The sequence below is a fragment of the Anolis carolinensis genome, chromosome 6, assembly GCF_035594765.1.
Source record: "Anolis carolinensis isolate JA03-04 chromosome 6, rAnoCar3.1.pri, whole genome shotgun sequence".
NCBI classification, from domain to species: Eukaryota; Metazoa; Chordata; class Lepidosauria; order Squamata; family Dactyloidae; genus Anolis; species Anolis carolinensis.
In genome coordinates this window covers 94,189,452-94,216,633 of record NC_085846.1, presented here as the reverse complement: position 1 = coordinate 94,216,633, position 27,182 = coordinate 94,189,452, and the positions used below count along the sequence as shown (strand labels likewise).

General features: G+C 40.8%; 1 protein-coding gene across 4 annotated transcripts in view; it reads left to right on the top strand.

Annotated features, from left to right (window-relative positions):
- Positions 1-1,436: 1,436 nt before the first annotated feature.
- cdk14 (cyclin dependent kinase 14) overlaps positions 1,437-27,182 on the top strand; it is a 281,590-nt gene continuing 255,844 nt past the window's right edge. The window contains exons 1-2 of one of the 4 annotated variants that reach the window (XR_009999670.1): positions 1,437-1,828; positions 13,682-13,713. Coding sequence is in view for 2 of the 4 variants with exons in the window: in XM_062957396.1 (XP_062813466.1) it covers positions 1,732-1,828; positions 13,682-13,713 (129 nt within the window). In the remaining 2 variants the exon portion in view is untranslated. The remainder of the gene's footprint in view (positions 1,829-13,681; positions 13,714-27,182) is intronic. The other 3 variants (XM_062957396.1, XM_062957395.1, XM_062957398.1) reach the window with 3 other exon arrangements.

Sequence of the window (27,182 nt, the reverse complement as noted above, 5' to 3'; positions counted from 1 at the left end):
GAAGTCACTGAAAACCACAAGCATGTGGACAATTTCAATAGAAAGGAGGAAACCATGAAAATGAACAAATTCTGGCTACCAGTATTTAAAAAACCCCTAAAATCAGGACAGTAAATAAAGAACACCACTGTGAAAACAGGGAAATTCCAGACATGAATAAATCAGGACCAGCTAACAACTCCCAAGAAAGAATTCCCCTAGGCCAGGCATGGGCAAACTTAGTTTCCAACAGACTCCACAACCTCTGAGGATGCCTGCCATGGATGCAGGTGAAACATCAGGGGGGGGATGCTTCTGGAACATGACCATACAGCCCGGAAAACTCACAGCAACCCAGTGATTTTGGCCATGAAAGCCTTCGGCAACACAGCTGTGGATCCCTGGGAATTGTAGTTTGGTTAAAGGTAAAGGTTTCCCCTGACGTTAAGTCCAGTCATGTCTGACTCTGCGGGTTGGTGCTCATCTCCATTTCTAAGCCGAAGAGCCAGCATTGTCTGTAGACATCTCCTTGGGGTCATGTGGCCGGCATGACTGCATGGAGCACCCTTACCTTCCCGCCGGAGCGGTACCTATTGATCTACTCACATTGGCATGTTTTCGAACTGCTAGGTTGGCAGAAGCTGGAGCTAACAGCGGGCACTCACTCTGCTCCCGTGATTTGAACCTGGGACTTTTCAGTCTGCAAATTCAGCAGCTCAGTGGTTTAACACACTTCACCGCTGGGGGCTCCTTGTACAGTAGAGGCTCACTTATCCAACATAAACGGGCTGGCCGAACGTTGGATAAGCGAATATGTTGGATAATAAGGAGAGATTAAGAAAAAGCCTATTAAACATCAAAATAGGTTATGATTTTACAAATTAAGCACCAAAACATCATGTTATACAACAAATTTGACAGAAATGCTATGTAGCAATTACTGTACTTACAAATTTAGCACCAAAATATCACAATGCATTGAAAACATTGACTACAAAAATGCGTTGGATAATCCAGAACGTTGGATAAGTGAGACTCTACTGTAGTTTGCTTAGGCACCAGTTATATTTGGCCAAGCAGGGACAACTGAACTACTCCTTGGATTGTTCAGATCCCCTGAATCAAAAAGGCCCTTTCATACAGTCCTATATCCCAGAATATCAAGGCAGAAAATCCCACAATATCTTCTTTGAACTGGGTGATCTGAGTCCACACTGCCATATATTCCAGTCCAAAGCAGAAGATGTGGGGTTTTATTCAGCTGTGTGGAAGGGACCAAACCTAAGAAAGGGAAAGGTGGGCAAAGTGGGGAGTGGGAGAGCAAAAGAAAGGTGGGAGGGGGAGACTAGAAACTCCCCCTTTCTCCCCTCCCGGCGGCTGGGAATTCGGCCAATGGGAAGGCGGGAGAGGGGAAGGGGGCGTGGCGTGGGCGGAGGCCGGGAGAGTGGGAAGGAGGCTCCCACTCTGGAGGAGGACGCGCGTGGGGAGAGTCAGTGGCTCCATCCAGATCAGAGCCAAGGCGCCGGGCGGAGCTCTTTCGCCTTGCTTTGCCTTTCCCTTCCTTCTTCCCCATTCTCCTTCTCTGTCTCCCTTTCTTCTCCCCCGCCCCTCATTGTCTCCCTCTTGCCCCATTCTCCCTCCTCGCGATGGGCGAGGGGAGGAAGAGCAGCCGCTTGTGGGACTGACTGAAGCAGAGGGGTCGGGAACGTCTCCTTCGGGCACTCCTTTGCGGCTCCTGCCGCTTCCCCTCAGATGTGCGACCTCCTGGACGCCCCGCCGTCCGCCGAGAAGAAGCTCAGCAGGATGAAAAAGTTGAGGCGAACTTTGTCGGAGAGTTTCGGCCGCCTGGGTGAGTCGGGTGGGGAAAGGGTGGGTCCCAGGCTGCTCCCAGAGGGGATGCCAAGCCCCACTAGCCTTGGGCGCCGCCCTGAGCCTCTCCCTTCGAGTTTATGAAGATGCTTGTCCCTGCTTTATCCCATTGCAGGCAGCGTCTTTGAGCAGAGTTTGAGCCAGGCATGAGGTAAATAAACGTGGGTGTTTTGGACTTCAACTCCCACCATTCCTAACAGCCTTAGGCCCCTTCCTTTTCCCCCTCAGCCGCTTAAGCGGCTGAGGGGGAAAAGGAAAGGGCCTGAGGCTGTTAGGAATGGTGGGAGTTGAAGTCCAAAACACCTGGCGGGAGGGCCATAGTTTACTTAATGCTATGGAGTCTTGGGAGTTGTACTTATACAAGAGACCTCTTGCGCCATCCAGTCCAAGGGTTCTTTCTCCCACCCAGGACTTTCCGCAGATATATATAAACCCCACTTGCCCAGTTTCGAACAGACCTCACAACCCCTGAGGATGCCTGCCACAGATGTGGGTGAAACGTCAGGAGAGAATGCTTCTGGAACACGGCCAGACAGCCTGGAAAACTCACAAGCAACCTAATTTATAATCATATAAGCGATACGTTCTTGGAAGCAGATCAAAATCGCCTTGAAACATATGCAATAAATACATACCGGTAGTAGTGTTTTTAAAACACATCAAACTAAGAAAGTTTAAAAACTAAAAGGAACACTTTTGAAAGAGCATGTTAAAATACTAACCATGCCTGAATTCGAACCATTTGCATTAAGTTTGGACTCCCAACATTACCTGGGATCTTAGCACCTGTGGGTTTGCTTCCCAAAGGCATAAAAATCCATGTATATTATTCAGGTCCATATTCAGGCGAAGTGTGTTAGAGCACCGAGCTGCTGAACTTGCAGACCGAAAGGTCGCAGGTTCAAATCCCGGGAGCGGAGTGAGCGCCCGCTGTTAGCTCCAGCTTCTGCCAACCTAGCAGTTCGAAAACATGCCAATGTGAGTAGATCAATAGGTACTGCTCCAGCGGGAAGGTAAGGGCGCTCCATGCAGTCATGCCGGCCACATGATCTTGGAGGTGTCTACGGACAACGCCGGCTCTTCAGCTTAGAAATGGAGATGAGCACCAATCCCCAGACATGACTGAACTTAACGTCAGGGGAAACCTTTACCTTTTTATATATAATGGCACAGTGAAATGCTGGGGTGTTTCTTGGCTGGGGGTTGGAGTGATTCTATGAGGCAAGTGTGGAATGTTGCAATTGATCACCTGGATTAGAATTGAATAGTCTTGCAGCTTCAAAGCTTGGCTGCTTCCAGCCTGGGGGAATCCTTTGTTGGGAGGTGATTAGCAGGCTCTGATTTTCTGGAATATAAACCCCACTTGCCTAGTTTCCAATAAACCTCACAACCTTTGAGGATATCTGCCATAGATGTGGGTGAAACATCAGGAGAAAATGCTTCTGGAAGATGGCCATACAGCCTGGAAAACCCACAGCAACCCAGTGATTTTGGCCATGCAAGCCCTGAACAACACATAAATTAAGTTGTTGTCACTGAAACTATACATTTGTCCACATAAAGAAATGATACACTTGTCCACATATTTAAAGCAGATTTTCCTTCTCTTGCCCCTCCAAAATGCATGGAAAGTGCATTGCTGTTAATGACTGAAAACACCAGATTGGGTTTGGAGACGATGATTATTCATTAGACACACTTCAGTGCGGATGCAAAGTCCTTCAAAGGATGGGTTTGACAGTGTTGTCTTTTGCTCAGAGATGAGTGGGAGGGGATGAGTGGGATCTTTATCCCCGCGTCCTCTGAACCTCTTAATATGTTTTTCTTCGGCTTATTCACAAAAAATGTAAATGTATACTTTAGGCAGGACTGCAGTGGGTGGCATGGTTCCCTTGGCTCTCCCACAGTGTACGAAACAATGTGCTAAAATGTGCCCATCATTTTGAGTCTAGAAAGAGAACATCGCAGTTGTCATTCATTGGTACAGAATATGGATTAGGAACATGTCAGATAATGTGTTTGTATTCTCCTGTTCTGTCTTAATTAGCTTTTAATTACTATATTTTAATATTAATATCAAGTCAGTTCAGAAATTATGGTATAGTACAATATGGGACATAGTCTTCGTTAGGCCTGTTTTTAATAGTAATTCTCAAGCAACTAGAAACTGCATTTATCTGGCATCTTACCAATTTCGATGGGTGCCGGTTAACTGAGATTCTACTGTACTTGAAAAAGAAATGGAAGGATACAATGGATGAAGAGTGGCATTTGGAAATAATCTTGAAGGGTGTAAAGGTCTTAGCAAAATGGGACTTTCTCTAATTATGACTCTTGTTTCTCTAATTAGGACTTTACTATGTTCTGCAATTTGAAAAGTGGGAGGTGTGGAATGAAATATAGGATTTGTGTAACTTTCTTATAAACCTTGTTAAACAAACAATGAACTGCAGCAGAGGTTTTCAAGGATGCATCTACACTGTAGATTTAATGCAGTTTGACACCACTTTAGCTGCCGAGGCTCAGTGCTGTGGGATCATAGGAGTCATAGTTCTACAAGCATCACCAAACTTCAACTCCTAGCATTGAGCCATGGCAGTTAAAATGATGTCCAACTAGGTTGCTATGAGTTTTCCGGGCTGTATGGTCATGTTCCAGAAGCATTCTCTCCTGACATTTCACCCACATCTATGGCAGACATCTTCAGAGGTGGTGAGGTACCTCTGAGGATGCCTGCCATAGTTGTGGGTGAAATATCAGGAGAGAATGCTTCTGGAACATGGCCAACCAGCCCGAAAAACTCACAGCAACCCAGTGATTCCGGCCATGAAAGTCTTCAACAACACATTGATGTCAAACTGCTTTAATTCTACAGTGTAGATGCACCTCAGGTGGATGCGTGATATGGGGAAACTGTATTGAGTTGAATAAGAACTTGTAAGTCCCACTCATTTCTGGATGCAAGAGTCTTTAACCCACACTCATCCTTTTTCTTTAATTCTGTGGAAGGAAACCTTTCTCTGTCCAGATGTTTTGGGTTTTAGCTCCCTGAAATCCTAAACTAATCTGGCCAGTGATGACGGATGGTTGGAACTGTGGTTGCAAAAGTTTAAAGAGCCAAACATTCCCGATCCCTGCTTTCATTCATGAATAATGCGACCAACGTGGTGATTCATAAAGTGCTCTTGGGCTGATCTAAGACAAATATGGATTTTTATTCTTGGTTTTTAACTTTAGTTCCCTCGCCAGACTGGCAAACAAAGAAAACCGTGGCTTGAATTGTAACCTCAAACCTGCTTGGATGTTAATTGTTTGGTTTCCGTCTCCTATTAAATAAATACAAATAACACAAACATTTCTATTCACATGACTGTGCTTCCTTGCAAAGTTTCTGGGGAGGTTTTCGTACCTAGCTTTTTAACCAGAAATGTTGCGGAATACTGAAGTATGACATAGGTAAAGTTTAAAGGTAAGTTAGGCTCAACGCTCAGATAAGACCCTTTACAGCCCCGTCTGGAACACTTCCTAGGATTTATCTCAAGTGTGTTTATTTTGACAAAAGGTCTCTTTCACACTAGGCAGCTATAGTACTTTATCTCACTTTACATTCCAAGGGGCATCCCTTGGGATCCTGGGATTTGTAGGTTGGGGCACCACTAGGGCCAATGTATTGTCGAAGACTTTCATGACCGGAATCACTGGGTTACTGTGGATTTTCCGGGCTGTATGGCCGTGTTCCAGAAGCATTCTTTCCTGACGTTTCACCTGCATCTATGTCAGGCATTGTTACCTCATTACTTCTGAGGATGCTTGCCATAGATGCAGGCGGAACATCAGGAAAGAATACTTCTGGAACATGGCCGTGCAGCCCAAAAAACTTACAGCCACCCAGTGATTCTGGCCATGAAAGCCTTCGACAACACATTGGCCCTAGTGATGCCCCAACCTACAAATCACAGCAACCCACCACGAGGCAGTGAATTCTACATACCTTTGGGACCTATAAATCCCAGGATTACATTGGCTGGAGCCATGTGTCGTTGGCTTTTCACTTTTGAGATTTGTCATTCATAAACATCTGGAGGACTACAGTATGTGTCCACACTCACTATAAATCAACATTTGTGATTGATCCTAGGCATGTCTGCAGCACAACTGGAAAATTAGTCCACTTGGTTGTTAAAAGCAATTGAGATCATTATCAACAATGATTCATTGTGAAGACGGGATACTTCAGTTTAGTATGACACATGGGACTGACAGTGGGTGCATCTACACCAGGCATGGACCAGATTTGGCTCTTCATGTGTTTTGGACTTCAACTCCCACCATTCCTAACAGCCTCAGGCCCTTTCCTTTTCCCCCCTATGCGGCTGAGGGGGAAAAGGAAAGGGCCTGAGGCTGTTAGGAATGGTGGGAGTTGAAGTCCAAAACACATGGAGGGCCAAAGTTGGCCCATGCCTGATATACACAGTTAAGTTAATGCAGTTTGTCACTGCTTGAACTGCCATGATTCAATGCTATGGGATGTTGGGAGTTGTAGTTTAGTGAGGCACCTAAAGGCCTTGTAACACTACAGCTCCCATGATTCTGCAGCATTGAGCCATAGCAGTTAAAGTGGTATCAAACTGCATTAATTCCACAGTGCAGATGCATTCAGTCAACCGCTTTGAAACATGTTTGAATAAACTAACTTTCAATTTATTTGGCATTATCTGGCTTTGAAAGCCTAAAGTAAAAGGAAAACAACTGTTTATTTTTACTGTACTGAAATTGGACTAAAAACACTCTTGAGTCAGGAAGGGTGTTGCTTTAGATTAAAGGGAGATGCCTGGCAATAGCTAGTTGTGATATCAGTCTATCATCTGCAGCCGACTCCTTCCAATAGTATTTATTTGCTGCTTACATCCATATTTCTGTTGTCACAATCCAGATGAGGGTGAGGCTTTTGGCTCTATGCTCCTGTTTACATTCAAATCCTAATTACTGCTTTCTTAGGTCTAATGTGTTCTCCATTAAATCATTACTGCTTGGCTCTGTTGGCAAAATCTTGAACCTTTAAAACAGCGCATATTGGCCACAAAAGCTATTTGCAGTGAGACTGGGGAACTTATTGGTTTAGATCAGGCACGGGCAAACTTCAGCCCTCCAGGTGTTTTGGACTCTAACTCCCATAATTGTTAGGAATTGTGGGAGCTGAAGTCCAAAACACCTGGAGAGACAAAGTTTGCCCATGCCTGGTTTAGAGAGTAACTCTCAAAATCCCCCCAGTGAGAATGAAAAGTGAGGACGTCTTTAGGCGTTTACACTATAGAATTAATGCAGTTTGATGCCACTTTTAACTGCCATGGCTCAGTGCTATGGAAACATGGGAGCTATAGTTTTACGAGGTCTTTAGTCTTGCCTATCAACGAGTAGTGGTGCCTCACCGAACTACAGATCCCATTACTGCAGAGCCATGGTGGTGCCATGGCATTCATTCTGCAATCTAAAACGTGTGTAGATATGCACTTCGTTGTCAAGACTTAAGTTTTTCAAGATCTGGTCTGAAAACAAATCCAAAGAAAGCCTGGCTCGTCTTGTTTCCTGATTCTCCTTGTTCATATATGAATATACTTCTCACTCCATGATTTGAGATGCATCAAGAAGAAGCAGGTGTGGAACAGGGCATAGGTGGAGTCAGGTGCAAAATGTAGGTTGTGAGGCCGGTTATCTATTATACATGATTTGAATGTAAAAAGGTGTACCTGAATCTCACTCCTGATCTACTGTATAATGATTCCTAATTAGTGTGGGTTTGTTTACTGGCATATTTGCAGCTGTAAACAAGAAACATGTGCTGTTCTGTGCCATGTAATTTAATGATCTACCTGAGGCTCAGAAAAATTGGTTTGTTTTGGGTGTTTTCGGTTTAACATGGCCAGGCAAAGAGGAGCCAAGCTTTTGAATCCAAAGTCAAATCGCTTTAAATGTTGATTATTTAACTGATACTTATTCAAATTACATGTTTTAACTGGTGTATTGTATTGTTTGTTGTTTATATTTTTTTCCTTTGTTTTATGCAGGCATTGAATGCCTGCCTCTATTATGTTGGAAGCCACCCTGAGCCCCCTAGAGGAGATAGGGCGGGCTACAAATAAAGCATTATTATTATTATTTGGAAGTGAGCATAATGTGAGGCTTTCCAGATCATGTTGGACTGTTGGACTCCCATAATCCATAGCCTTCATAGTGAGAAATGCCAGGGATTGCAGTCTAACACAGTCTGGAGAGCTACACTTTGGCCAGAACTATTTCAGGGTATGAGAAAATTGGAAACTGAGAATGAAGCTGTGACCATTGCTTATTGCTGCAGGAATGCATTACATTCATTAATTATAAGAACTTGAGCCCCGTTGGATTACTCTTTGTGGGCCAGTGTCCTGTTTCACACAACCGTCAACCAAATGCCAGGAAGCCCAGAAGTAGGACCTTTTCAGGCTGTTTCAATCCAACAAATGTTATATTGACCCCTGAATTTTGTCAGAAAGGTTCCTATTTGCCTCTAGATCCTATTGTGGGGTTTACTGCATCACATTTTTCCATTATCATTTTGTGACTTTTATTTAGGAATTTATAAAATTCAAATATTTCAGTATGGCATACACAGGAATGATAAACATACAGTATATAATCATACAGAAAATCCAGATAAAATATTTACATTATCTGTGGAATACTTTGGAGGCCAAACTAAATCAAAAGACTTGTAAACATAGGCAAGTCTTCAGTGGTGGCACAGTGGATTAAACCCTTGTGCTGGCAGGACTAATGACTTGAAGGTTGGGTTCCTGACCTGAAGGTTGCTGGTTCGAATCCAACCCTCTATCAGCTCCAGCTCCATGCGGGGACATGAGAGAAGCCTCCCACCAGGATGAAAACATCAAAACATCTGGGTGTCCCCTGGGCAATGTCCTTGCAGACGGCTAATTCTCTCATACCAGAAGTGACTTGCAGTTTCCTAAGTTGCTCCTGACACGACAGAAAAGCATGCTAGGTTGTTTTCTATATTTTAATTTATGTTGTTCGAGCTTGTCCCCATGTGAGCCGCCCCGGCTCCCTTCAGGGAGATGGAGATGGGATACAAAAATAAAGTAGTAGTAGTAGTAGTAGTAGTAGTAGTTGTTGTTGTTGTTATTATTATTATATTTTCAGAAACTGCGGTTTCATATGACAAGAAATGAAATATTAGGCAGAATTTTATTATAGTGCTGCAGTTTGTAAAATGACCTCAAGAAAACCTTTGAACTTTAGGGGTCATCTTAAAAGAGTTCATTCTGATGCATAAAAGGGAAGAATGTCTTTAGGATTTGCTCTGGTACAAAAACACAAAATTTGAGCTGCTATTTATATATACCAATAGAACTCATATAGCTTTTAGGAAGAATTGATGTAATAACAGGGTCTACTTATACTTCCTATACGTATCTGGGAATAATTTTCCAACAGGGTCTTGGCTACTGATGAGAAAATGCTGAAAACAAAGGAGTATCTCTGCACATTAATAGTTGTCTTCCTAATGTGCTGGCTTTTTATACATTCAAGAATGATGTATAATTTATTCCTGGTACTTGTCCTTTCTTGATGCTTGAAAGAAACATTTCTTTATTTTTCTGTTCAGGCCCATACAAGTTTCTCCATCCTGCCTAGTGCTAGTCTGGTGTCATCCAGAGGTTGGTTGGCATCAGTCACTGATTTATTTCAGGTCTCTTACATGCAATTCATCTACTATGCAAGCTGGTATGGCAGGCTACTGTAATATTAATCTGTCTTCAAGGAATTTGGAGCATCACCTTTATTGTTCCCACTTTATTGTACCTCCACCCAGGAATTCATAAGGCCAAACCTACATGGCATTAATAACTCAGTTGCATCATGTGCCTTGGACTGATATTATGATAGCTTTTGTAGTGTAATATAACAATTATATTGCATTGCCTAAGATGGTGATTTTGCTGTTGGTAGTACTAATTATCCTTAAAATCTGTTCCATGCAAAACCCAGTCATTTCTTGAAAGAAGTCAGTTTGCTAATAAGTCTTAAAATGTCACAAGAGGCTGAAGTATAAATATTAAGTGTGGTCAAGATAGTTACATGATCATTCTAATCCATCACTCAAACACATAAATCAGATGTATTGTGGGAGGTACCTGAAGCAGCTGACAGATTGGGTCCAAAACCTTACTACAGGTTTTCTAATTCTCATTACATAATAGACTCATTTTGGAACTATGTGAACATTGTGTGGATTTGTGTAATATAATAGACAGGCCAAGAGTATAAATAACAGTATAGAATTTGATGGAAGGTCTGCTTTCAAATGCAAATAAGGTAGAAAACTGGTAGATAACGGGTATTAGACATGAATTTGGTGCCTGGGGATTTGTAAGAATTCACCCAATAATGGCATAAAATGTCACGTCAAAAGATCATTTGTTAGTTCACTTTTGCGGTAGCTTAATGGAAATTTTGCCCTTCCTGCAAAACTAATATAGACAAATGACACCTGTCTCAGCTTAGTAGCAGTAATGCAGAAGGACGAAACAGCTGTTACAATATGGATATTTGAGGGCCTGTCCTTTCCATGTGGACCTTAGTATTTATTTAGACCTTGATCTGTAGCCTTGTTCTGATTGCTGATACTTCCAGAGTATAGGAACTGACCACAGGGACACATTGGTGGTGGCTCCATGGCTCTATAAAACCCTCTCCAGATGGTAATGTGGTAATTTGCATTATCTCTTTTAGAAGTCCATACCAATTCCGATTTAAAAAAAGAGAAACAAACTTGTGGATATCACTTATGCTTTTAAAACATTACTGTGGACCCTAGAATGACAGCAGTGTCTGTCCTGTAAATATTTACGCACATATTTTGTGTTTTTCAATCATGACACCAATACTGGTTTCCATTGTTCCCCCTGAAAGGAATCAGATCTGCCAGTTCTAGATTAAGCCAGAATTTGGAATATTTTTTTCTACAGTTCTCAAAATCTCCCAGCCAGCATGGATATGCATGTATTGGCTAGGAGATTTGGGGAGTTTCTGGGAATTACAGTCCAAAACAGTGACCTTTTAAAACCCTTGGGGTTTTAAAATGAAGTGGAAATCCAGTCTCTCATTTATGCATCTGCCAATTCAGGATTGCATTTCTTGTATGTAATAAGTGGACTCTAGCCTGTGAAATCATATGCCATATGAATGTTATTAAACTTCAAGGTGCAGCAAAACTCAATTTTTGCTGTGTTACCATAACATAGTTGTCCCTCTGGAACATGATTATTATTGCTATTTTCCCTTCCGGCAGCTGTACTTTTCTGCTCCCTCCATTGCCCAAGAAACTTGAGGGCTGGTATTTTTTGTGAGATTGTATCAATACTGCCAGCTTCTCAAACTACAAGTTCTCGGTGTAATTGCATAAGCAGACATTTCTCCATCCTCAGGACATATTGGAGCCAGTAACACCCTTTTCAGAATGATCTAACACTGCTTCTGACTAGTTTCAACTAATTCTGCAAGATCTAGACCAGGGGTCCCCAAACTAAGGCCCGGGGGCCGGATGCGGCCCATCGAAGCAATTTATCCGGCCCCCGGCCCCTCCCTCGCCCTCACAGTATATATGCAAACAAGCAAACACAGCAAACAAGATATATAGGCTGGATTTTATATCATAAAATCACAAGTTCCCAAGCGTTTAGGGCTGTGTGACGTATTATTATTATTATTATTATTATTATTATTATTATTATTATTATTATTAACAACATTGAGGCTGGGTGGCCATCTGTCAGGGGTGCTTTGCTTGTGCTTTTGGTGAACAAAGGTAGAAGGGGGTTGGACTAAATGGCCCAAGGGGTCTCTTCTAACATTCTTTATTATTTTTATTATGATTATGATTGTTATTAACATTGAGGCCGTATTTGGTCCCGTTTGGGTTTTTTTAACTTCAAAATAAGAGATGTGCAGTGTGCATAGGAATTTGTTTATAGTTTTTTTTTTTTCAACTATAGTCCGGCCCTCCAACAATCTGAGGGACCGTGAACTGGCCCCCTCTTTAAAAAGTTTGGGGACCCCTGATCTAGACAATAGCTACACAGATTTCAGGGAAATTTCCATTGGTGGTGTTAACCTCGGTTGGCCTCTGCAGCAGAAATTGTGTTGTAGCAATGGTCCCTGGTAAAGTCAGAGCTTGGAAAAGTTACTTTTTAGTCACCATCCCAGAATCCTCTAGCTCAGAGCTTTCCAAACATGTCATGTTGGTGACATACTTTTTTAGTCATGCATCATTTTGAGTCAAAGTAATTTTTTAGCAAACCAGACGTTAAACCAAACCCTTATGAGAGATATAGACACATGCATAAATTGTAATAATGAGATTTATTGTAACACAACATATCTCATGAAAACCTTTCATTTATATTTTTAAAAATATGCGATCTGTAAGATAATAACATATGTTTCCAAGATTTTTGTCATTTCTCATTTGGTTTGCATGACACACGCATACTGGGCCAACACATTAACAAATCACGACACACAGTTTGGAAAGCTCTACTTTTGCTGGTGATCACATTGGCCTGGTGGGTCTTGAACTGCAGCTCCAGAATTAACTTTTTTCATGCTCTACACACAAATACCCGAAACAGTCATAGGAATAATATCTTATGTATTAGCTTTTTGATAGATTTCTGTTAGAACAGAGATTCCCAAAGTCTAGTCTTCAATATGTTTTGGACTTCAGATACCAGAAGCCTCAGCTACATTGGCCAATGATCAAGGATTCTGGGATCTGAAGTCCAAAATACTTGGAAGACCAAAGTTTAGGAAACATTGTGTTATGAAATAAGAGCCGACGGTGGCACAGTGAGTTAAGCCCTTGTGCCAGCAGGACTACTAACCTGAAGGTTGGGTTGCTGACCTGAAGGTTGCCGGTTCAAATCTGAGGAGAGTGCAGATGAGCTCCCTCTGTCAGCTTTAGCTCCCCATGTGGGAACATGCGAGAAGCCTCCCACAAGGATGGTAAAACATCAAAAATATCTGTGTGTCCCCTGGGCAGACAGCCCTTGCAGACAGCCAATTCTCTCACACCAAAAGTGACTTGCAGTTTCTCAAGTCACCAGGAACCTGAGAGACAGAACTGAGTAGATGTTAGATGGAGTGCCACTATATAAAAGACCCTGTGCCTGAATGCTACGTGGTCCCATCTACTTCAGGGAAAGCTTTTCTTCAAAAATATCCAAGATTCATGCATAGAAGTCCAGCCTTCTTCGGGTTCTGCCTATTTTTATTCATCCATGATAACTTGAGCCATTTATGTGTGGTATAATTAAAACCTGAGCATAGGGTGTAACTTCTATGTTTTTAATTACCTGGATACATGTAGCTAGAAAGGGATGGAAATCTTAGATGCTTGAGAATCAACTTGAGCAATGTCTGCTCCTATAGAATGGTTAATGTGGAAGAGTGGAATGCATTCTGAGTAAGCCATAGATGCAAATGGGTTTCTTTAATAGCCAGCTTCTGTCATTTCCCTAGGAATCTCCTTCAAGTGTGTTGGCTCTCAACTAGAATGAAAAACAAACATACATATTACTTCCAACTGAATTAGGATTGTGTTTAGATGAATGTTGTATTAGATAAAACTAATGAAATGACACTCAACCCCTTCTTTATTTTGGGGCAAAGTACACTTGTTCAAGTTAATGGTCATTCAATACCTTTCCCCCAACATTTTGCTACTTATTCAGAATGCACCGCAGGTAACAGCTTCCTCTTCTTTGTTTTTTCCTCCTAGCCTTGAAGAAAGACGATAGTGGCTTTGACGAGGTAAGTAGTATCTCAAAGATTTATTTGACTTATAATAGGGTGAAAAATGTCCATATGACCTGTGAACATGTTTATGCATGCTTCAAACTCTTTGATTTTCCTTCATTGCATTACTGAGATGAACACGCAAGATTTCAGATAGGAACATGAACAGTCCTATTAGACAGGATGCCTCTTATTTGGGGTGGAAGATGGGACAGGAATTTTGTTGTTGTTGTTTTACTACCAGCAATAGGAAAAATCCATTTGCCTCAGATTTGAGATGTCATTAACATTTTACAAATCATTATGTAAATTCTTATGCTTTTACTGTCAGGAATGGGAAGATATGCATGGAGGGGTTTCTTCCACATGAGTAGACCTGCCTGCTGTGTTACATATTTTGATGTGAAACTAGGTTAGGGTGGGCACATTTAGATCATGACTCTTCAATAAAATGCACTTCAGTGCTAAAAGCCTATTGATTCCTGTGGAAGACATATATGTAAACTATCTAGTCTTTAGTGTTTTTGCGTCCTCAACTGGGCATCTATTTGAGGGAGAATGGCTCACTTCATAATCCAAGGTTTGTGCTATCAAAGGGTGTCCAAGATGGTTCTGATGACCAAGGCTTGGAAAAGCTACCCTTTTAGATTACAACTTCCAAGTATAGATTGGGAATACCAAGAACTGAAGTTCAAAAGTGCAACTCTTCCAAGTTCTGGTGGTGTAGGAGTCACCTTGTCTTTTCACGCACCTGATGGTATATGCTCTTTGTCTTGTAGAAATGCAGGCATTAATAATTTACAAGTCTTGATGTTTTGTTATGAGCTTTATCAAGATAGAAGAGAAGCCAGTGGTGTGAAGCCTGGAGATGTAGAAGAATTTATTTTCTATCCTCCAAGAGCGTGCTAGTAGTTTAATCCAAAACAACCAAATTAAACTTCCACCTGGGTGAATAAATGAAAAGGATGGGTTCTGTCTTTAAGGCTTCTGCTTTTGCTTAGGAAATTTCAGCCAACACAGGATTTAAAAGTACTGTTGGAAATCTGGGAACTTACCTTCCTAGATAAGCCTGATCCAACAAAGTATTTTCTTTTGTATTAATGCTCTTCCCTACAGTGTAGAATGAGTGCAGTGTGATAGCATGGCTCAATGCTGTGGGATCATGGGAAATGTAGTTTGGTGAGTCAAACTACAGTCTTTGGCAGAAAAGGCTAAATACCTTATAACATTACAATTCCCATGATGAATTAGTGTTGAGCCATGGCAGTTAAAGTGGTATCAAACTGCATTCATTCTACAGTGTAAAGGTAGCCGCAGTGAATATTACTTGTATAACGGAGCCCATGGTGGCACAGTGGATTAAACTGCTGAACTTGCTGACCAAAAGGTTGGTGGTTCGAATCTAGAGAGCAGGGTGAGCTCCCACTGTTAGCCCCAGCTTCTGCCAAGTTAGCAGTTTGAAACCATGCAAATGTGAGTAGATAAATAGGTACCGCTCTGGTGGGAAGGTAACGGTGCCCCATGCAATCATGCTAGCCATGTAACCTTGGAGGTGTCTACAGACAACTGTGGCTCTTCGGCTTAGAAATGGAGATCATCATCATCATCATGTAATTGCTTATTAATCGCCCTCCATCCAAGATGCTCTAGGCGATTTACAAGATAAAATTGTAAAGGATAAAAATACATACATACAAATATTGATAAAATTAACATAGATTAAAAGCTCTTGTAAAGAGCCAGGTCTTAAGTGCTAGGGTAAAAGGCCCTAATGAGATGAGCACCAAATCCGGACATGACTAGATTTAATGTTAGTGGAAAACCTTTACCTTTACCTTAATGACCCCAAAGACTAGAACCAGAAGAACCAATTTAGACAAGATAGGTTTAGTTCTGTGTGCTTTCACTTTTTGTACATATAGCCTCCCTTGAAATACCAGAAGTGACTTCAGAGCATTTGCACTCCTAATTGTTTTATTATAAATCTGGCTCATAAATCCCACAAACAAACCTGGATCAGGCTGTTCTTTTAATTGTATTACAAATCTGGCATGTTTTTGATGCTTTGTTCCTTCTTTCTGGAGGAAGCTAGATTGTTTACAACAAAATTCACAGGATGCTAGTAACTTAATACTGCCTCCAGAATGCAGAAAGGAAACATTGAACATTTTGCCAATAGCATTGCTTCAGAATTAAACCTTGCCTTTGTAAAATGTCTCAAGCTTTTAATATTTGTGCATGTGTGTGTGTGTTTTGATTTTAAAGCCAAAGCACTTCATGTATTTAAAAGCCATCTTTTGCCAGAATATGTACTGTTAATTGAGTGAAGAAGTGTTATAGGAATGACATTATGAGTGATCACTGAAGTGGAAAATAGCTACCACCTGAAGTTTCTCCTCCTTGTTAACTCCTGTTCCCTCTCATAAAAAAACTATGTCAAGGCAGAGAGGCAATGAGAGTACCTAATTTGTCTGTCATTGCATTTGGAATTTATTTTAATAATAATAATTAGCTCTTAAAAGTATTACTGTATGTTCAAAAGAGTTCAAAGAGGTTATTGAAGTAATCCATATCATAACCTGTAATATCAGCCAGCACAGGTTGCGTATCCCTTGTCTGAAATGCTTTGGACCAGAAGTATTTGAGATGTTGGGTTGTTAAGGATTTTGGAATACAATTAATCCTCTACTATTTGATTATTCATGGGTTTGATTAAAATGTTCTCTCCAGGGATCTCTAGGTCTTCTAGTACGATCCTGTGGTCAGCTTCCAGTAGAAGTCAACCATGCTGGAGGATTTAGCAGCGAAATGTTATCTCAAGTAGCAAAAATAGCAATTATATTCATGAATTTTCACTTTCATGAGGTTGCTGTGCCTCTAACCCAGGCTTGGGGAAACTTGGGCCCTCCAAGTGTTTTGGACTTCAACTCCCATCATTCCTAAGAGCCTCAGGCCCTTTCCTTTTCCCCCTCAGCTGCTTAAGCGGCTGAGGGGGAAAAGGAAGGGGCCTGGGGCTGTTAGGAATAGTAGGAGTTGAAGTCCAAAACATCTGGAGGGCCCAAGTTTCTCTAGACCTGCTCTAACCCTAGAGACTGTGGAGGGATATCTATATATATAAAAGGGTAATGGAATCATGGCACCGGACAAAACAACGAAACTAAACGCCCCACAACCTTGAAAATTGATGGCACAATCTCTCATCCATGCCTCTGCGTTCATACAACAAAAAGAAAAGTAAAATTAAGTCCTAGCCACAGCAACGCGTGGCTGGGCACAGCTAGTATTTACATATATGTATATAATGAGATATCTTGGAGGTGGGATCCAAGTCTAAGTACAAAATTCATTTATCTTTCACATACACCTTGTACATGAAACCTGAAAATAATTTTATAAACAATATTTTTAAAATTTTGTACATGAAATCATATTTGTGAACCATAAGAAAGCAAAGGTATTGATATCTTAGTCACCCATGTGGACAATTTTGCTCTTTTGAATACTTTGGAATTCCAGATAAGTGATGCTGAAACCTATATCGTGTCTGTTTTTGTGAATTATGAAAAGTGGATGGAAGCTGGTAAAAATTCCACTGGTTGAAATAGTTTTTTTAAGGACTGATTGGAGGATTATGGAAAATTCCAGTCCATGAAAATACCAGTTTCTAAGTTCTTGGAACAATAGGGGCTGGTTCAGATCTACTCAAACACAGTTCATTGCTGTGCTGATTTTTAATTATCTCCCATTCCTGGAAGTGACATCCCATCTTCTTTTGTACTATCTCACTACATTGCTGATGTCTTGACCTGCTGATTTCCATTTTAATAGAATGGTCTTAGGGCTTACACAGCATTTAAGATCAGCAACCTCTTGACCTGTGCAATTGGCGTACAGTAGCACAGGACGTAAGTACTGCTTTCTCAGTGGAAGCAGGTCATATCGCAGGTGACTTTGGCCCAGGTTGCTGTCAGCTCTCTGGGAAAGAAATGCTTAAGTAAGATAAATTTCCTTCCAAGAACTGTGCCGAGCTTTGATAGATTATTTCTCTAAAATGCCAAGACTGGATTGTGTAACTGTATAGAGTTTAATTACTATATTGCCTTCTCGACAACTTCCTCTATTCTTAATAAGAATTACCAGAGACAGATCTGTACATTAGAATAGCTACTGTGAATTCTACATTACAGGATAATATCTACAAATGGGAGAATCCAAAGCTCTGTGGTAGAGCACATGCTTTCATGCAAGAAGGCAAGTAGGCTACTTCTGATGAATCATTACAACTCATTAACAAGTACAGTAGAGTCTCACTTATCCAACATAAACGGGCCGGCAGAACGTTGGATCAGCAAATATGTTGGATAATAAGGAGGGATTAAGGAAAAGACTATTAAGCATCAAATTAAATTATGATTTTACAAATTAAGCACCAAAACATCATGTTATACAACAAATTTGACAGAAAAAGTAGTTCAATTCAAAATAATGCTATGTAGTAATTACTGTATTTACGAATTTAGCACTAAAATATCATGATTTATTGAAAACATTGACTACAAAAATGCGTTGGATAATCCAAAATGTTGGATAAGCGAATGTTGGATAAGTGAGACTCTACTGTAAATATAATCATGTGCTAGGTAATCCAATGAGGACCTTTGGTGATGGAGATACATTGGGCCTGCTTTTTATGCAAGCTCATTGAATTCATGGTTTCGGTTTTATGTGAAGAGCATTGAATTCTGCGAATGGACCTAGTGATGCCTAGAGAAAGGTTCTCCCTGACTTCTAGTGTGAATCTATGATCAACTTCCATTAAATCAGTGGTTCCCAACCTGTGGTCTGAGAGTGAAAATCCAGTCCATGAACTTACTTCCTCTTTATTTCCGCTCCTTTCAGCAGAGTCAACCATTGCATTTCATAGGCCACATCAGCTCTAGATTATTAAATATGGTTTTCTGTGGGCGAGCAGATGATGACTACTGGATGGTACATGTTCTGTATCAGAAACCAGAGCTGTTGTGATCTATCCAATGCAATTTTTTGAATCGGCACCCCCAAATAACCAAACCGAATCTAAAGTTGACCAAAAACTGATTCGTTAACCCTTTTGGTACTAATGTTGGAGAGTGGTCTCTGATCAAAGTGGTCCCTGGTCAAGTGATCTCTGGTCAAAGTGGGCCCTGGTTAAAAAAAGGTTGGGAACCACTGCATTAAATGTTTAACTGGAAGTTGACCATAGAATTGTACAGGAACCCTGAGCATTTTCTAAGTCCTATGGCATTCTTCTATGGTAAGCTTTGTCTGGAAGCCCAAGATATTGTTTATTTCAGGTAAGAAAAATAGAGTTCTGGGTTATATGGAAATATTGTATTACATGAAGAATTCTATAATAGATCCCTTGTGTAATATGCTGGCCTACTGAAGTTGTGTAAATTGGTTTCATCAGAAGAAGAGTTGGGCAGGAAAGGATGCAACTGTAGGCTCATTTATTTATTTGAGTCTTGTTTATTTATTCATGAGCTTTCGTGAATATCACACCAGTGGTGGAAGGCATCTATTTTCCTTTCCCCTAACCATAAACCAGGCAAGGATTTATGCAAGTCCTCTCTTGCAAGAGGACACACAGAATAAACATAACTGTGGGCTGTGAGCGAAATTAAAGCATTGTTGCCCAGATAAGGATTCTGAGATTTTCCTCAAATCCCTAGCATTGTAGAGAGTGGGACATTGAAAATTGTTCATTCCCAGAACTGTCGTGTCCTCATTACTTTGGAAATGTTGCCTTCTCATTTTGTATGGATGTCAAAACTATATTTCTAAATGCTCAGCTGAAGTTTTAAGTTTAATACAATGCTTGAAATTTGGGGATTGAAGGAATATGCCATTTTTTATGGAGTGGCAATACCTACATTTCCCCGTCCGTAGCTGCTTCTCTGAGACATAGGACTGTCCTGAAATATCTAGCTATCCGAGAGAGAGAGAGAATGGGAGAGTAAAATTGTTTTTTCCTGAGCTGTAGTTCTAGCTGTAGTTTTATTTTTAAAGTTATGCCAAGGGAGCCAGTTGTCAAGGGCACGTGATGAGGAAAAACGGTTGATCTCTCACCTCTCCAGTGGAAGGCAAAATGGCCAGCAATCATTTTTTGTTCTTGGTCATTTCGGAGCTTTATATAGCAAGCTATTGATTTTTACACTTGAGCAGTGCTCCACCGGCAGAAAGGAGGTTGTTCTTCTGGCCCTCTGCACGAAGGTGATGGTGTCGAGATTGGGTCAGGAAGCTGAAAATGGGGAGGAAGAAATCACTCAAGTGCAAAGGGACCTGCAGCGAATGGGTGAGGAATTTTTAGTGCAATCGGTAGAAAAGGTAATCGTGAATGATAAATGGGGAAAACTACTCAGATGAAAGAAAGAGGGAAAGTTGAGCAATTGATACCAAGAGCTGTCTGAATTCTTTGTAAGTGAGCTGTTTGAATTTTCTTGGAATTTGTCTTTTGTGTCTGCCTTGACGGCAGAGTTGTCATTATTACAAGTACATTCTGTGTAAAATAGGAACATCATAGATTACATGTATATTCTTATTCTTGTAAAAGATTTCTGAACAGGTATCAGAAATGTCATGGTGTCTTGTTTCACAGAGTTATAATATCTTGACAGTATGTGAGTGGAGGTAAATAGTGGAGTGGCAAAGCTTCACAGACATTTCATATAAAGATACTCAGTGGTCAACGATATGAATGGAAGGCCCTGTCATTACTGGTATACTGAAGAAATGTAAAGATTTAAAACGTTAAATCTAAAGAAATAATGGAGAAAATATTCATTCCCTATTTCAATTGCATTCATTTATTTTACTTTTTCTGTTCCTTTCCAAAGGAGCCCAGAATGGGGTACATGATTCTTTTTCCCTGACACATCTTTAGAATAACCCTGCAAATCATGTAATGATGAGGGACTGAATAGCTTTACACAAATGATCAGCTTTATTGCTGACTAGCTTGGGTACTCGCATTGCCTGGAGTATTATAAGAAGTCATTTTTTATTTTACAAAATGCATAAAGTTGTGGGTGAACTACAACTCACGTCATGCCAGATTAACCCCCTGAAACTCTGTCAATACATAAAGTTTGTCATGTTGGGCAGATGTGCTCTAGATGCATCATTGGTAGGGTTCAATATGCTCTCCAGCTGCAGGATGAATTATAACTCCCACCATGGTGGGTCAGACCCGTCAGATCCCTCCAGTACGTTCAGTTGGTCATGGGGATTCTGTCTGCCAAGTTAGGTCCTGGTCCATCATCGGTGGGGTTTGGAGTGCCTTTTGATTGCAGGTGAACTATAAATCCCAGTACCTACAACTAACAAATATCAAGGCCAGTTTCACCCCAAATCCACCTGTATTCAAATTTGGGCATATTTGGTATGCATGCCAAATTTGGTGCAGATCTATTGTTGCTTGATTTCACAGTTCTCTCTGGATGTAGGTGAACTATAATTTCTCTAAATCAAGGTGAATTATAGCCCTCCTGCATTTTTTGTTCCTCGTGCGGGGTTTTGTGTGCCAAGTGAGGTCCAGGGCCCTTTAATTGCAGGTAAATGATGAATCCCAGTACCTACAATGGTTATAAATCAAGGTGAATTCCCCCCGTACCTCTCCAGTATTTTTTTTTGGTCATGTGGGTTCTGTGTGCCAGATGTGGCCCAGGTCCATTGTCAATGATGGTCACAGTGCTCTGACTTGATGCAGGGTGAACTACAACTTCGATCATGTGGAGTCAATCCCCCAAACTCATTCAGTATGTTTAGTTGCTGCTCAGTTCTACTCCGTTTGTTATGCTGACAGAGTTGAAAAGAGCAGTACACTACACTCCAAAGCAGTGAATTCCACTGTTGAACAGCTCTCATAGGAAGTTCTTCCTAATGTACAGGTGGAATCTCCTTTCCTGTAATTTGAAGCCATTGCTCCTCCAGAAAGGAGGTGTGTGGAAAACTGCTGTGTTTTGCAAAATCCTATCTGTAGCTGCTTCATGGCTTAATATGTGTAAGTTCTTTCAGGTTGTCGGTTAGTTATCACCTCTTATCATTTGCCATTACACGTTTTTCTCTTATGAATAATAGCTTTGAGGTACATTTCTTTATTTCCATTTCCAAATAAATGTGTGCTTTTAGATTTTAATATTTATTAGTATATGGTTTTGTTATACGTCCTGAAAATTCGGTTTCCCACCTGATCCTGAGAAAGTTGGTTTAACATATTTAATAGAGGTCACCGTGTATTATTATGTTATCATTGTTTTTATTTATTGTCAACTTTTATCTCAAGAATTGAGACCCAAGGTGGCTCACAACCTTCAACAACAATGTAAATAAAAACACCCAAAATAAATGTTAAAATAGACTTAAGTTATACACTGAAGTAAAACATGTACCAGTGGTTTCTTTAACAGGTATGCTGTTCCTCATATAAGTTTCAGTATGAATTTTGTTGCAATGTGTTAGTCAAATTCCATATTACTGGTTCTTTCCAGTTTGGGTTTCCATGCTGTCACACAACCTGGAACTCTAAATCTTGTCATCTGCTGATGTGTGCTGAACAACTTGGATCTGAAGCATGTAATGATCAGTATATGCTTTTTACAGGATACATCCACTAATAAATAATATATTCAGTTACTGTATATAAAGGAAGGATGTGACAGCATACTTCATGGAGTTTAGCAGCTGCAAAGGAACTGTTTGCTGTGAAGTTGACAGCTTGAGGTTTTTGACAGACTTGTAACAATGCAAATTTCTATCTCTTGCTTTCAGTTCTTAGCAGTCACAATATTCCACAATGTTGCAGCCGATTTCCAGGTATTTAATGATGTATCATTTAACATGCTAGCTAAGGTGGTAAGCCCATTGGAAGGTCTGGTGAAACTACGTTAGATTTGGACTAATGAGTAAGGGTTAGCTGTGGTTAGTACTTGGATGGGAGACTGCCAGTCAGTGCCAGGTGCTGTAGGCTATATTTCAGAAGAAAGAAATTACAAACTACACCTGAGGATTCCTTGCCTAAGAAAACCCCATGAAATTTGTGGGACAGATGACTTGAAGGCAGATACATAGTATTAGAGATGTCTACTCCAGAGTAGCTACTATACGTTGGGCTATAAGTTTGCTGTTTTTTCTTTCTGTGGGATTCTGGAAATTGTAGTCCAAAAATAGCTTTTCCTGAGCTGTGCTTTCACTCTGGTAGCTTCATTATTCTGCTTATGAGTTTTCAGAGGCATTTGTTTCCAACAAAGGAAGGAAAATGGGCCTTTGGTTTGATATAATAATAATAATAATAATAATAATAATAATAATAATAATACTTTATTTATACCCCGCGACCATCTCCCCGTGGGGACTCGGGGCTGCTCACAATGTTACAAAAGTAACAGCGAAAATACATTAACAGTATACATAGTTTAAAACACAAGAAGATGATAAAACAGAAGTTAAAACAAAGGTTTATACAACAGTAATAATATCAAACAACCACCAATGCAATTCAGTCAACTTCAAAGGTGTGGGGGGGGGGAACTATAGCAGCAATATAAGATAAAATCATTAGATTAAAATACTGCAATGAAAGGGACCTAATAACACGCAAAATAGAATTGTAATGAGGCTGGTCATCCAATAGCTGTCTCTCCAAAGGCCAGCCCAAACATTTATTTATTTACAGCATTTATATTCCGCCCTTCTCACCCCGAAGGGGACTCAGGGCGGATCACATTACACATATAGGCAAACATTCAATGCCTTTTAACATAGAACAAAGACAAGACAAACATAGGCTCCGAGCGGGCCTCGAACTCACGACCTCCTGGTCAGAGTGATTCATTGCAGCTGGTTGCAGCTGGCTTGCTCTCTAGCAGTGCCACAGCCCGGGCCAGGTTTTCAATTGTTTCTTAAAGGATGGTAGGGAGGGTGCCAACCTAATCTACCTAGGGAGGGAGTTCCAGAGTCGAGGGGCCACAGCCGATAAGGCTGTTATTATATTCCTTGAAGAATTACTACCACCATCACCACCACCACTACTACAGCTGTGAGAGCTGTTCGGCAGCGGAACTCTCTCCCCCGGACTGTGGTGGAGGCTCCTCCTTTGGAGGCTTTTAAGCAGAGACTGGATGGCCATCTGTCGGGGGTGCTTTGAATGCGATTTCCTGCTTCTTGGCAGGGGGTTGGACTGGATGGCCCATGAGGTCTCTTCCAACTACTTCATTTCACTATCACTATTTGTGATGTTTAATATACTAAGTGAGGTGAAGTACAACTAGACTTATTTCGGAGCATAATTTTACCAAAATCATGTGGATCTGGACCTGTTGAGACAACTATTGCAAGAACTTTGAAACAAAGGGAGGGGGAACAAGAATGAAATGGAAAAGTATTTTAAGTCAGTAGAAGATGATGCATCATGAGAAAATGCTTGGCAGATGTTGAATGGTTCTTAGGATGTTGTGAATATTTTGACAGTGGAAAATCTGTCTTTATGTGTAAATGCTTATAAGAAATGCACTGTAAGGAATGTCATTTTTTTTTGGGAGGAAGTATTATGACATTTTTCTTTTTTGATCAGCTGAGTTGCCTACATATTTCTGCATAGAAAACTAAAATAGTATCACAGATGTGGCTACATTCCCTCTCTCTGTATGATTTACTCATTGCTAGTAGCTTTTGTTTGTGAATGTTCTTTGAGATATCTTCTTCAGCCTGGTGCCCGTGGTCAAGCTGGCTGGGAATGATGGGGGTTGTAGTCCAGTACTCTGAGAGAGCATTGTCCCATGAAGAAATTGGAGCTTTGTGTATGAGTCTAGCTTGATATGAAAGTCTAATATGAGAAAGAGGATTTTTTATGGGGTGGGGCTGAGGGTGTTTTACCATTGTACCTTGTGTTGTACATGCTCTTTCAACAAGCAAAGGAATAATATTTATAAAGATATATTGAGGAGTAGAAGATCAAGGGAAGCTTTATGCATCCAAATGGAGATGTGGTACAAGTTCCACTCATTGGGTGACTCTGCGTATGCTCTTACATATCCAAGTCACACAGTGCTAGAGTTGAAGAATCCATTGGATTATAATTCCCAGGATTTCTGACTGATGGAAATAGAGAGCACAGGAATGTTCAGAAGATCATAAGCGACCCACTTCTGGACTCTTATAACTCTGCTTCTCTTCATTAATTTATATCCATTGACACCTCTGCCATCAACTATGGTCGCTATTACTGGAACATACATGGATTAGAGACTATATATATCTACCTTCCCAGATGGTGGGCCTTCATTTTAATACCATGCTTTCAAGCTTCTGAAGGCAGCTGGTGTGATCTGGGATTTGTCCAGAGGGCAAGATTTTTTTTTTTTATCGTGTCAGAATCAACTCGCTTTTGGTGTGCAAGAATTGGCTGTCTACAGAGATGTTGCCCAGGGTATGCCTGAATGTGTTATCTGGGAGGCTTCTCTCATGCCTCTGCAAGCTAGAGCTGACAGACGGGAGCTCATCCCGTCTTGCGGATTCAAATTGACAACCTTCAGGTCAGCAACCCAATCTTCAGTTCAGCTGTTCAGAAGGCACAAGGGTTTAACCCGCTGTGCTACTGCGGCTTCAGAGGGCAAGATGAGTTCTTTTTGTCACTTGGACAAAACCAAGTGACTTTAAAAAAATCTTAACAAGCTTTGGCTAAGTGCTGACTCCCTGGACCATAATCTTAGGCTGAAATCTCAGCCACAATCACAAGATTGTGATGATACTGGAAGGTCCTTCAAGAGGGCAAGATGAGTTCTTGGAAGACCTTCCAGTATCACCACAGTCTTGTGATTGTGGCTGAGATTTCAGTCTAAGATTACTGTCCAGAGAGTCAGCACTTAGCCAAAGCTTGTTAAGATTTTTTTTAAGTCACTTGGTTTTGTCCGTTGGATGTCAGCTACATGAATGACCTTTTGTTGTACCCTTTTTAAAAAACTGCAGAATTCCAGCCCTATTTGGGTGAAGGATGGGGGTAGGAAGGGATCAGAGTTTGCAAATGTTACTTTCTTATCTTCTGTATGTTCATTGCAGCTTTGAACCTCCTGGGTTTTTGACTTAATTGAACTAAGCTCTTACAGCAGAAATTCATTCATTTCTTTGTTTCTTTAAAAATGTATGTTTTTGAATCCAGGGTGATTACTTGGACCCCAGCACCATGGTTTGGCTAGATAACTGTTGTTACAGAAGATTATGATAAACAATTGACATGTGTGGTATGTGATTGCGTTTGCTTGCTTGTGCTTGAATACATGTACAAAGTTTTTCCAATCAGTATAGAACAGTGTCTACCTAGTAGTAAATCTGCTATTTTACCCGTCTGCTATCATGACAATATTTGCATTATGGTCCCAGACTAATTTTAACAGTTACGCCTTTCCCTAGGGCATGCTCTCTTTATTTATATTAGCCACTTGCCGAGAAAGAGGATATTTTGTACTCAACAAAGAGTTTGCAGAACTGTCTGGATCTGGGTTGGTTTATTCCAGAGAGATCTTAACGGTTTTCTGCCTGGATCCTGTGCCTCAAGGCAGCTGAGCCTTTCTCCTCTCTTAAAGTGGCCTTTGTGACTATCTGGACCCAGGTGGTCATTCCCTTGTAACAGAATGTAATTAAGTGAACAAATAAAGCTTGGCTGGACTTTACCAGGCATGCGGTTGGCATTCTTGGGTTGCAGTCGTGGAAGTTAGCCAAACAATAGTGAGATGTGTCTATATGGGACCGTCCTTTGGTTGTACTATATCCAAAGTTGTATCTAATTAAGAGCAGATGCAAGGGTTTATAGGAATAAGCTGCTTGTTAAATGTCATACCAGAGCTTTGGAAAGGCTACCTTTTTGGACAAGAACCGCCAGAATTTCTCTAGCCAGCATGGCTGCTTGCCAAGAAACTAACTTTTCTATCTCTGTCATAGCAGACACCGAGTAGTTTATTATACTCACTATGGAGGGCTGCATGAGGCATAACAATGGGCAAACAGCATGCGGGTTATCCATTTATTCATTCCCTTTAAAGAGAATAAGACAATCATAATTTTTGACATGCTAATTCCAGTGAGTGTTTGTTTATTCATCTTTGAAATTTAGGTAAACTGTTTGTATAGATTGGGTCTATGTTTCTGCGAATGTAATTTTTATGAGTTGGGGTGGGTTATATAGAACTTCGTGATTTTTTAAAAAATGTTGCTTCACAAATAGCCCCAGCTAACATAGCAAGTGATAACAGAGTTGTAACTGAAAACATATTGGAGGACCAAAGAATCCCCATACCTGCTTCAGAATATGTATGCACTTGACAAAAAAACCATAATTTGCTATTACTCATCTTGACATTGACTTCACCTGATCCTGTCAATGAGAGACTTCTAAGATGAACAATGCACAAGTCCTATAAACTCAGGTCTGTAGGTTACTTGATTGAATCAAG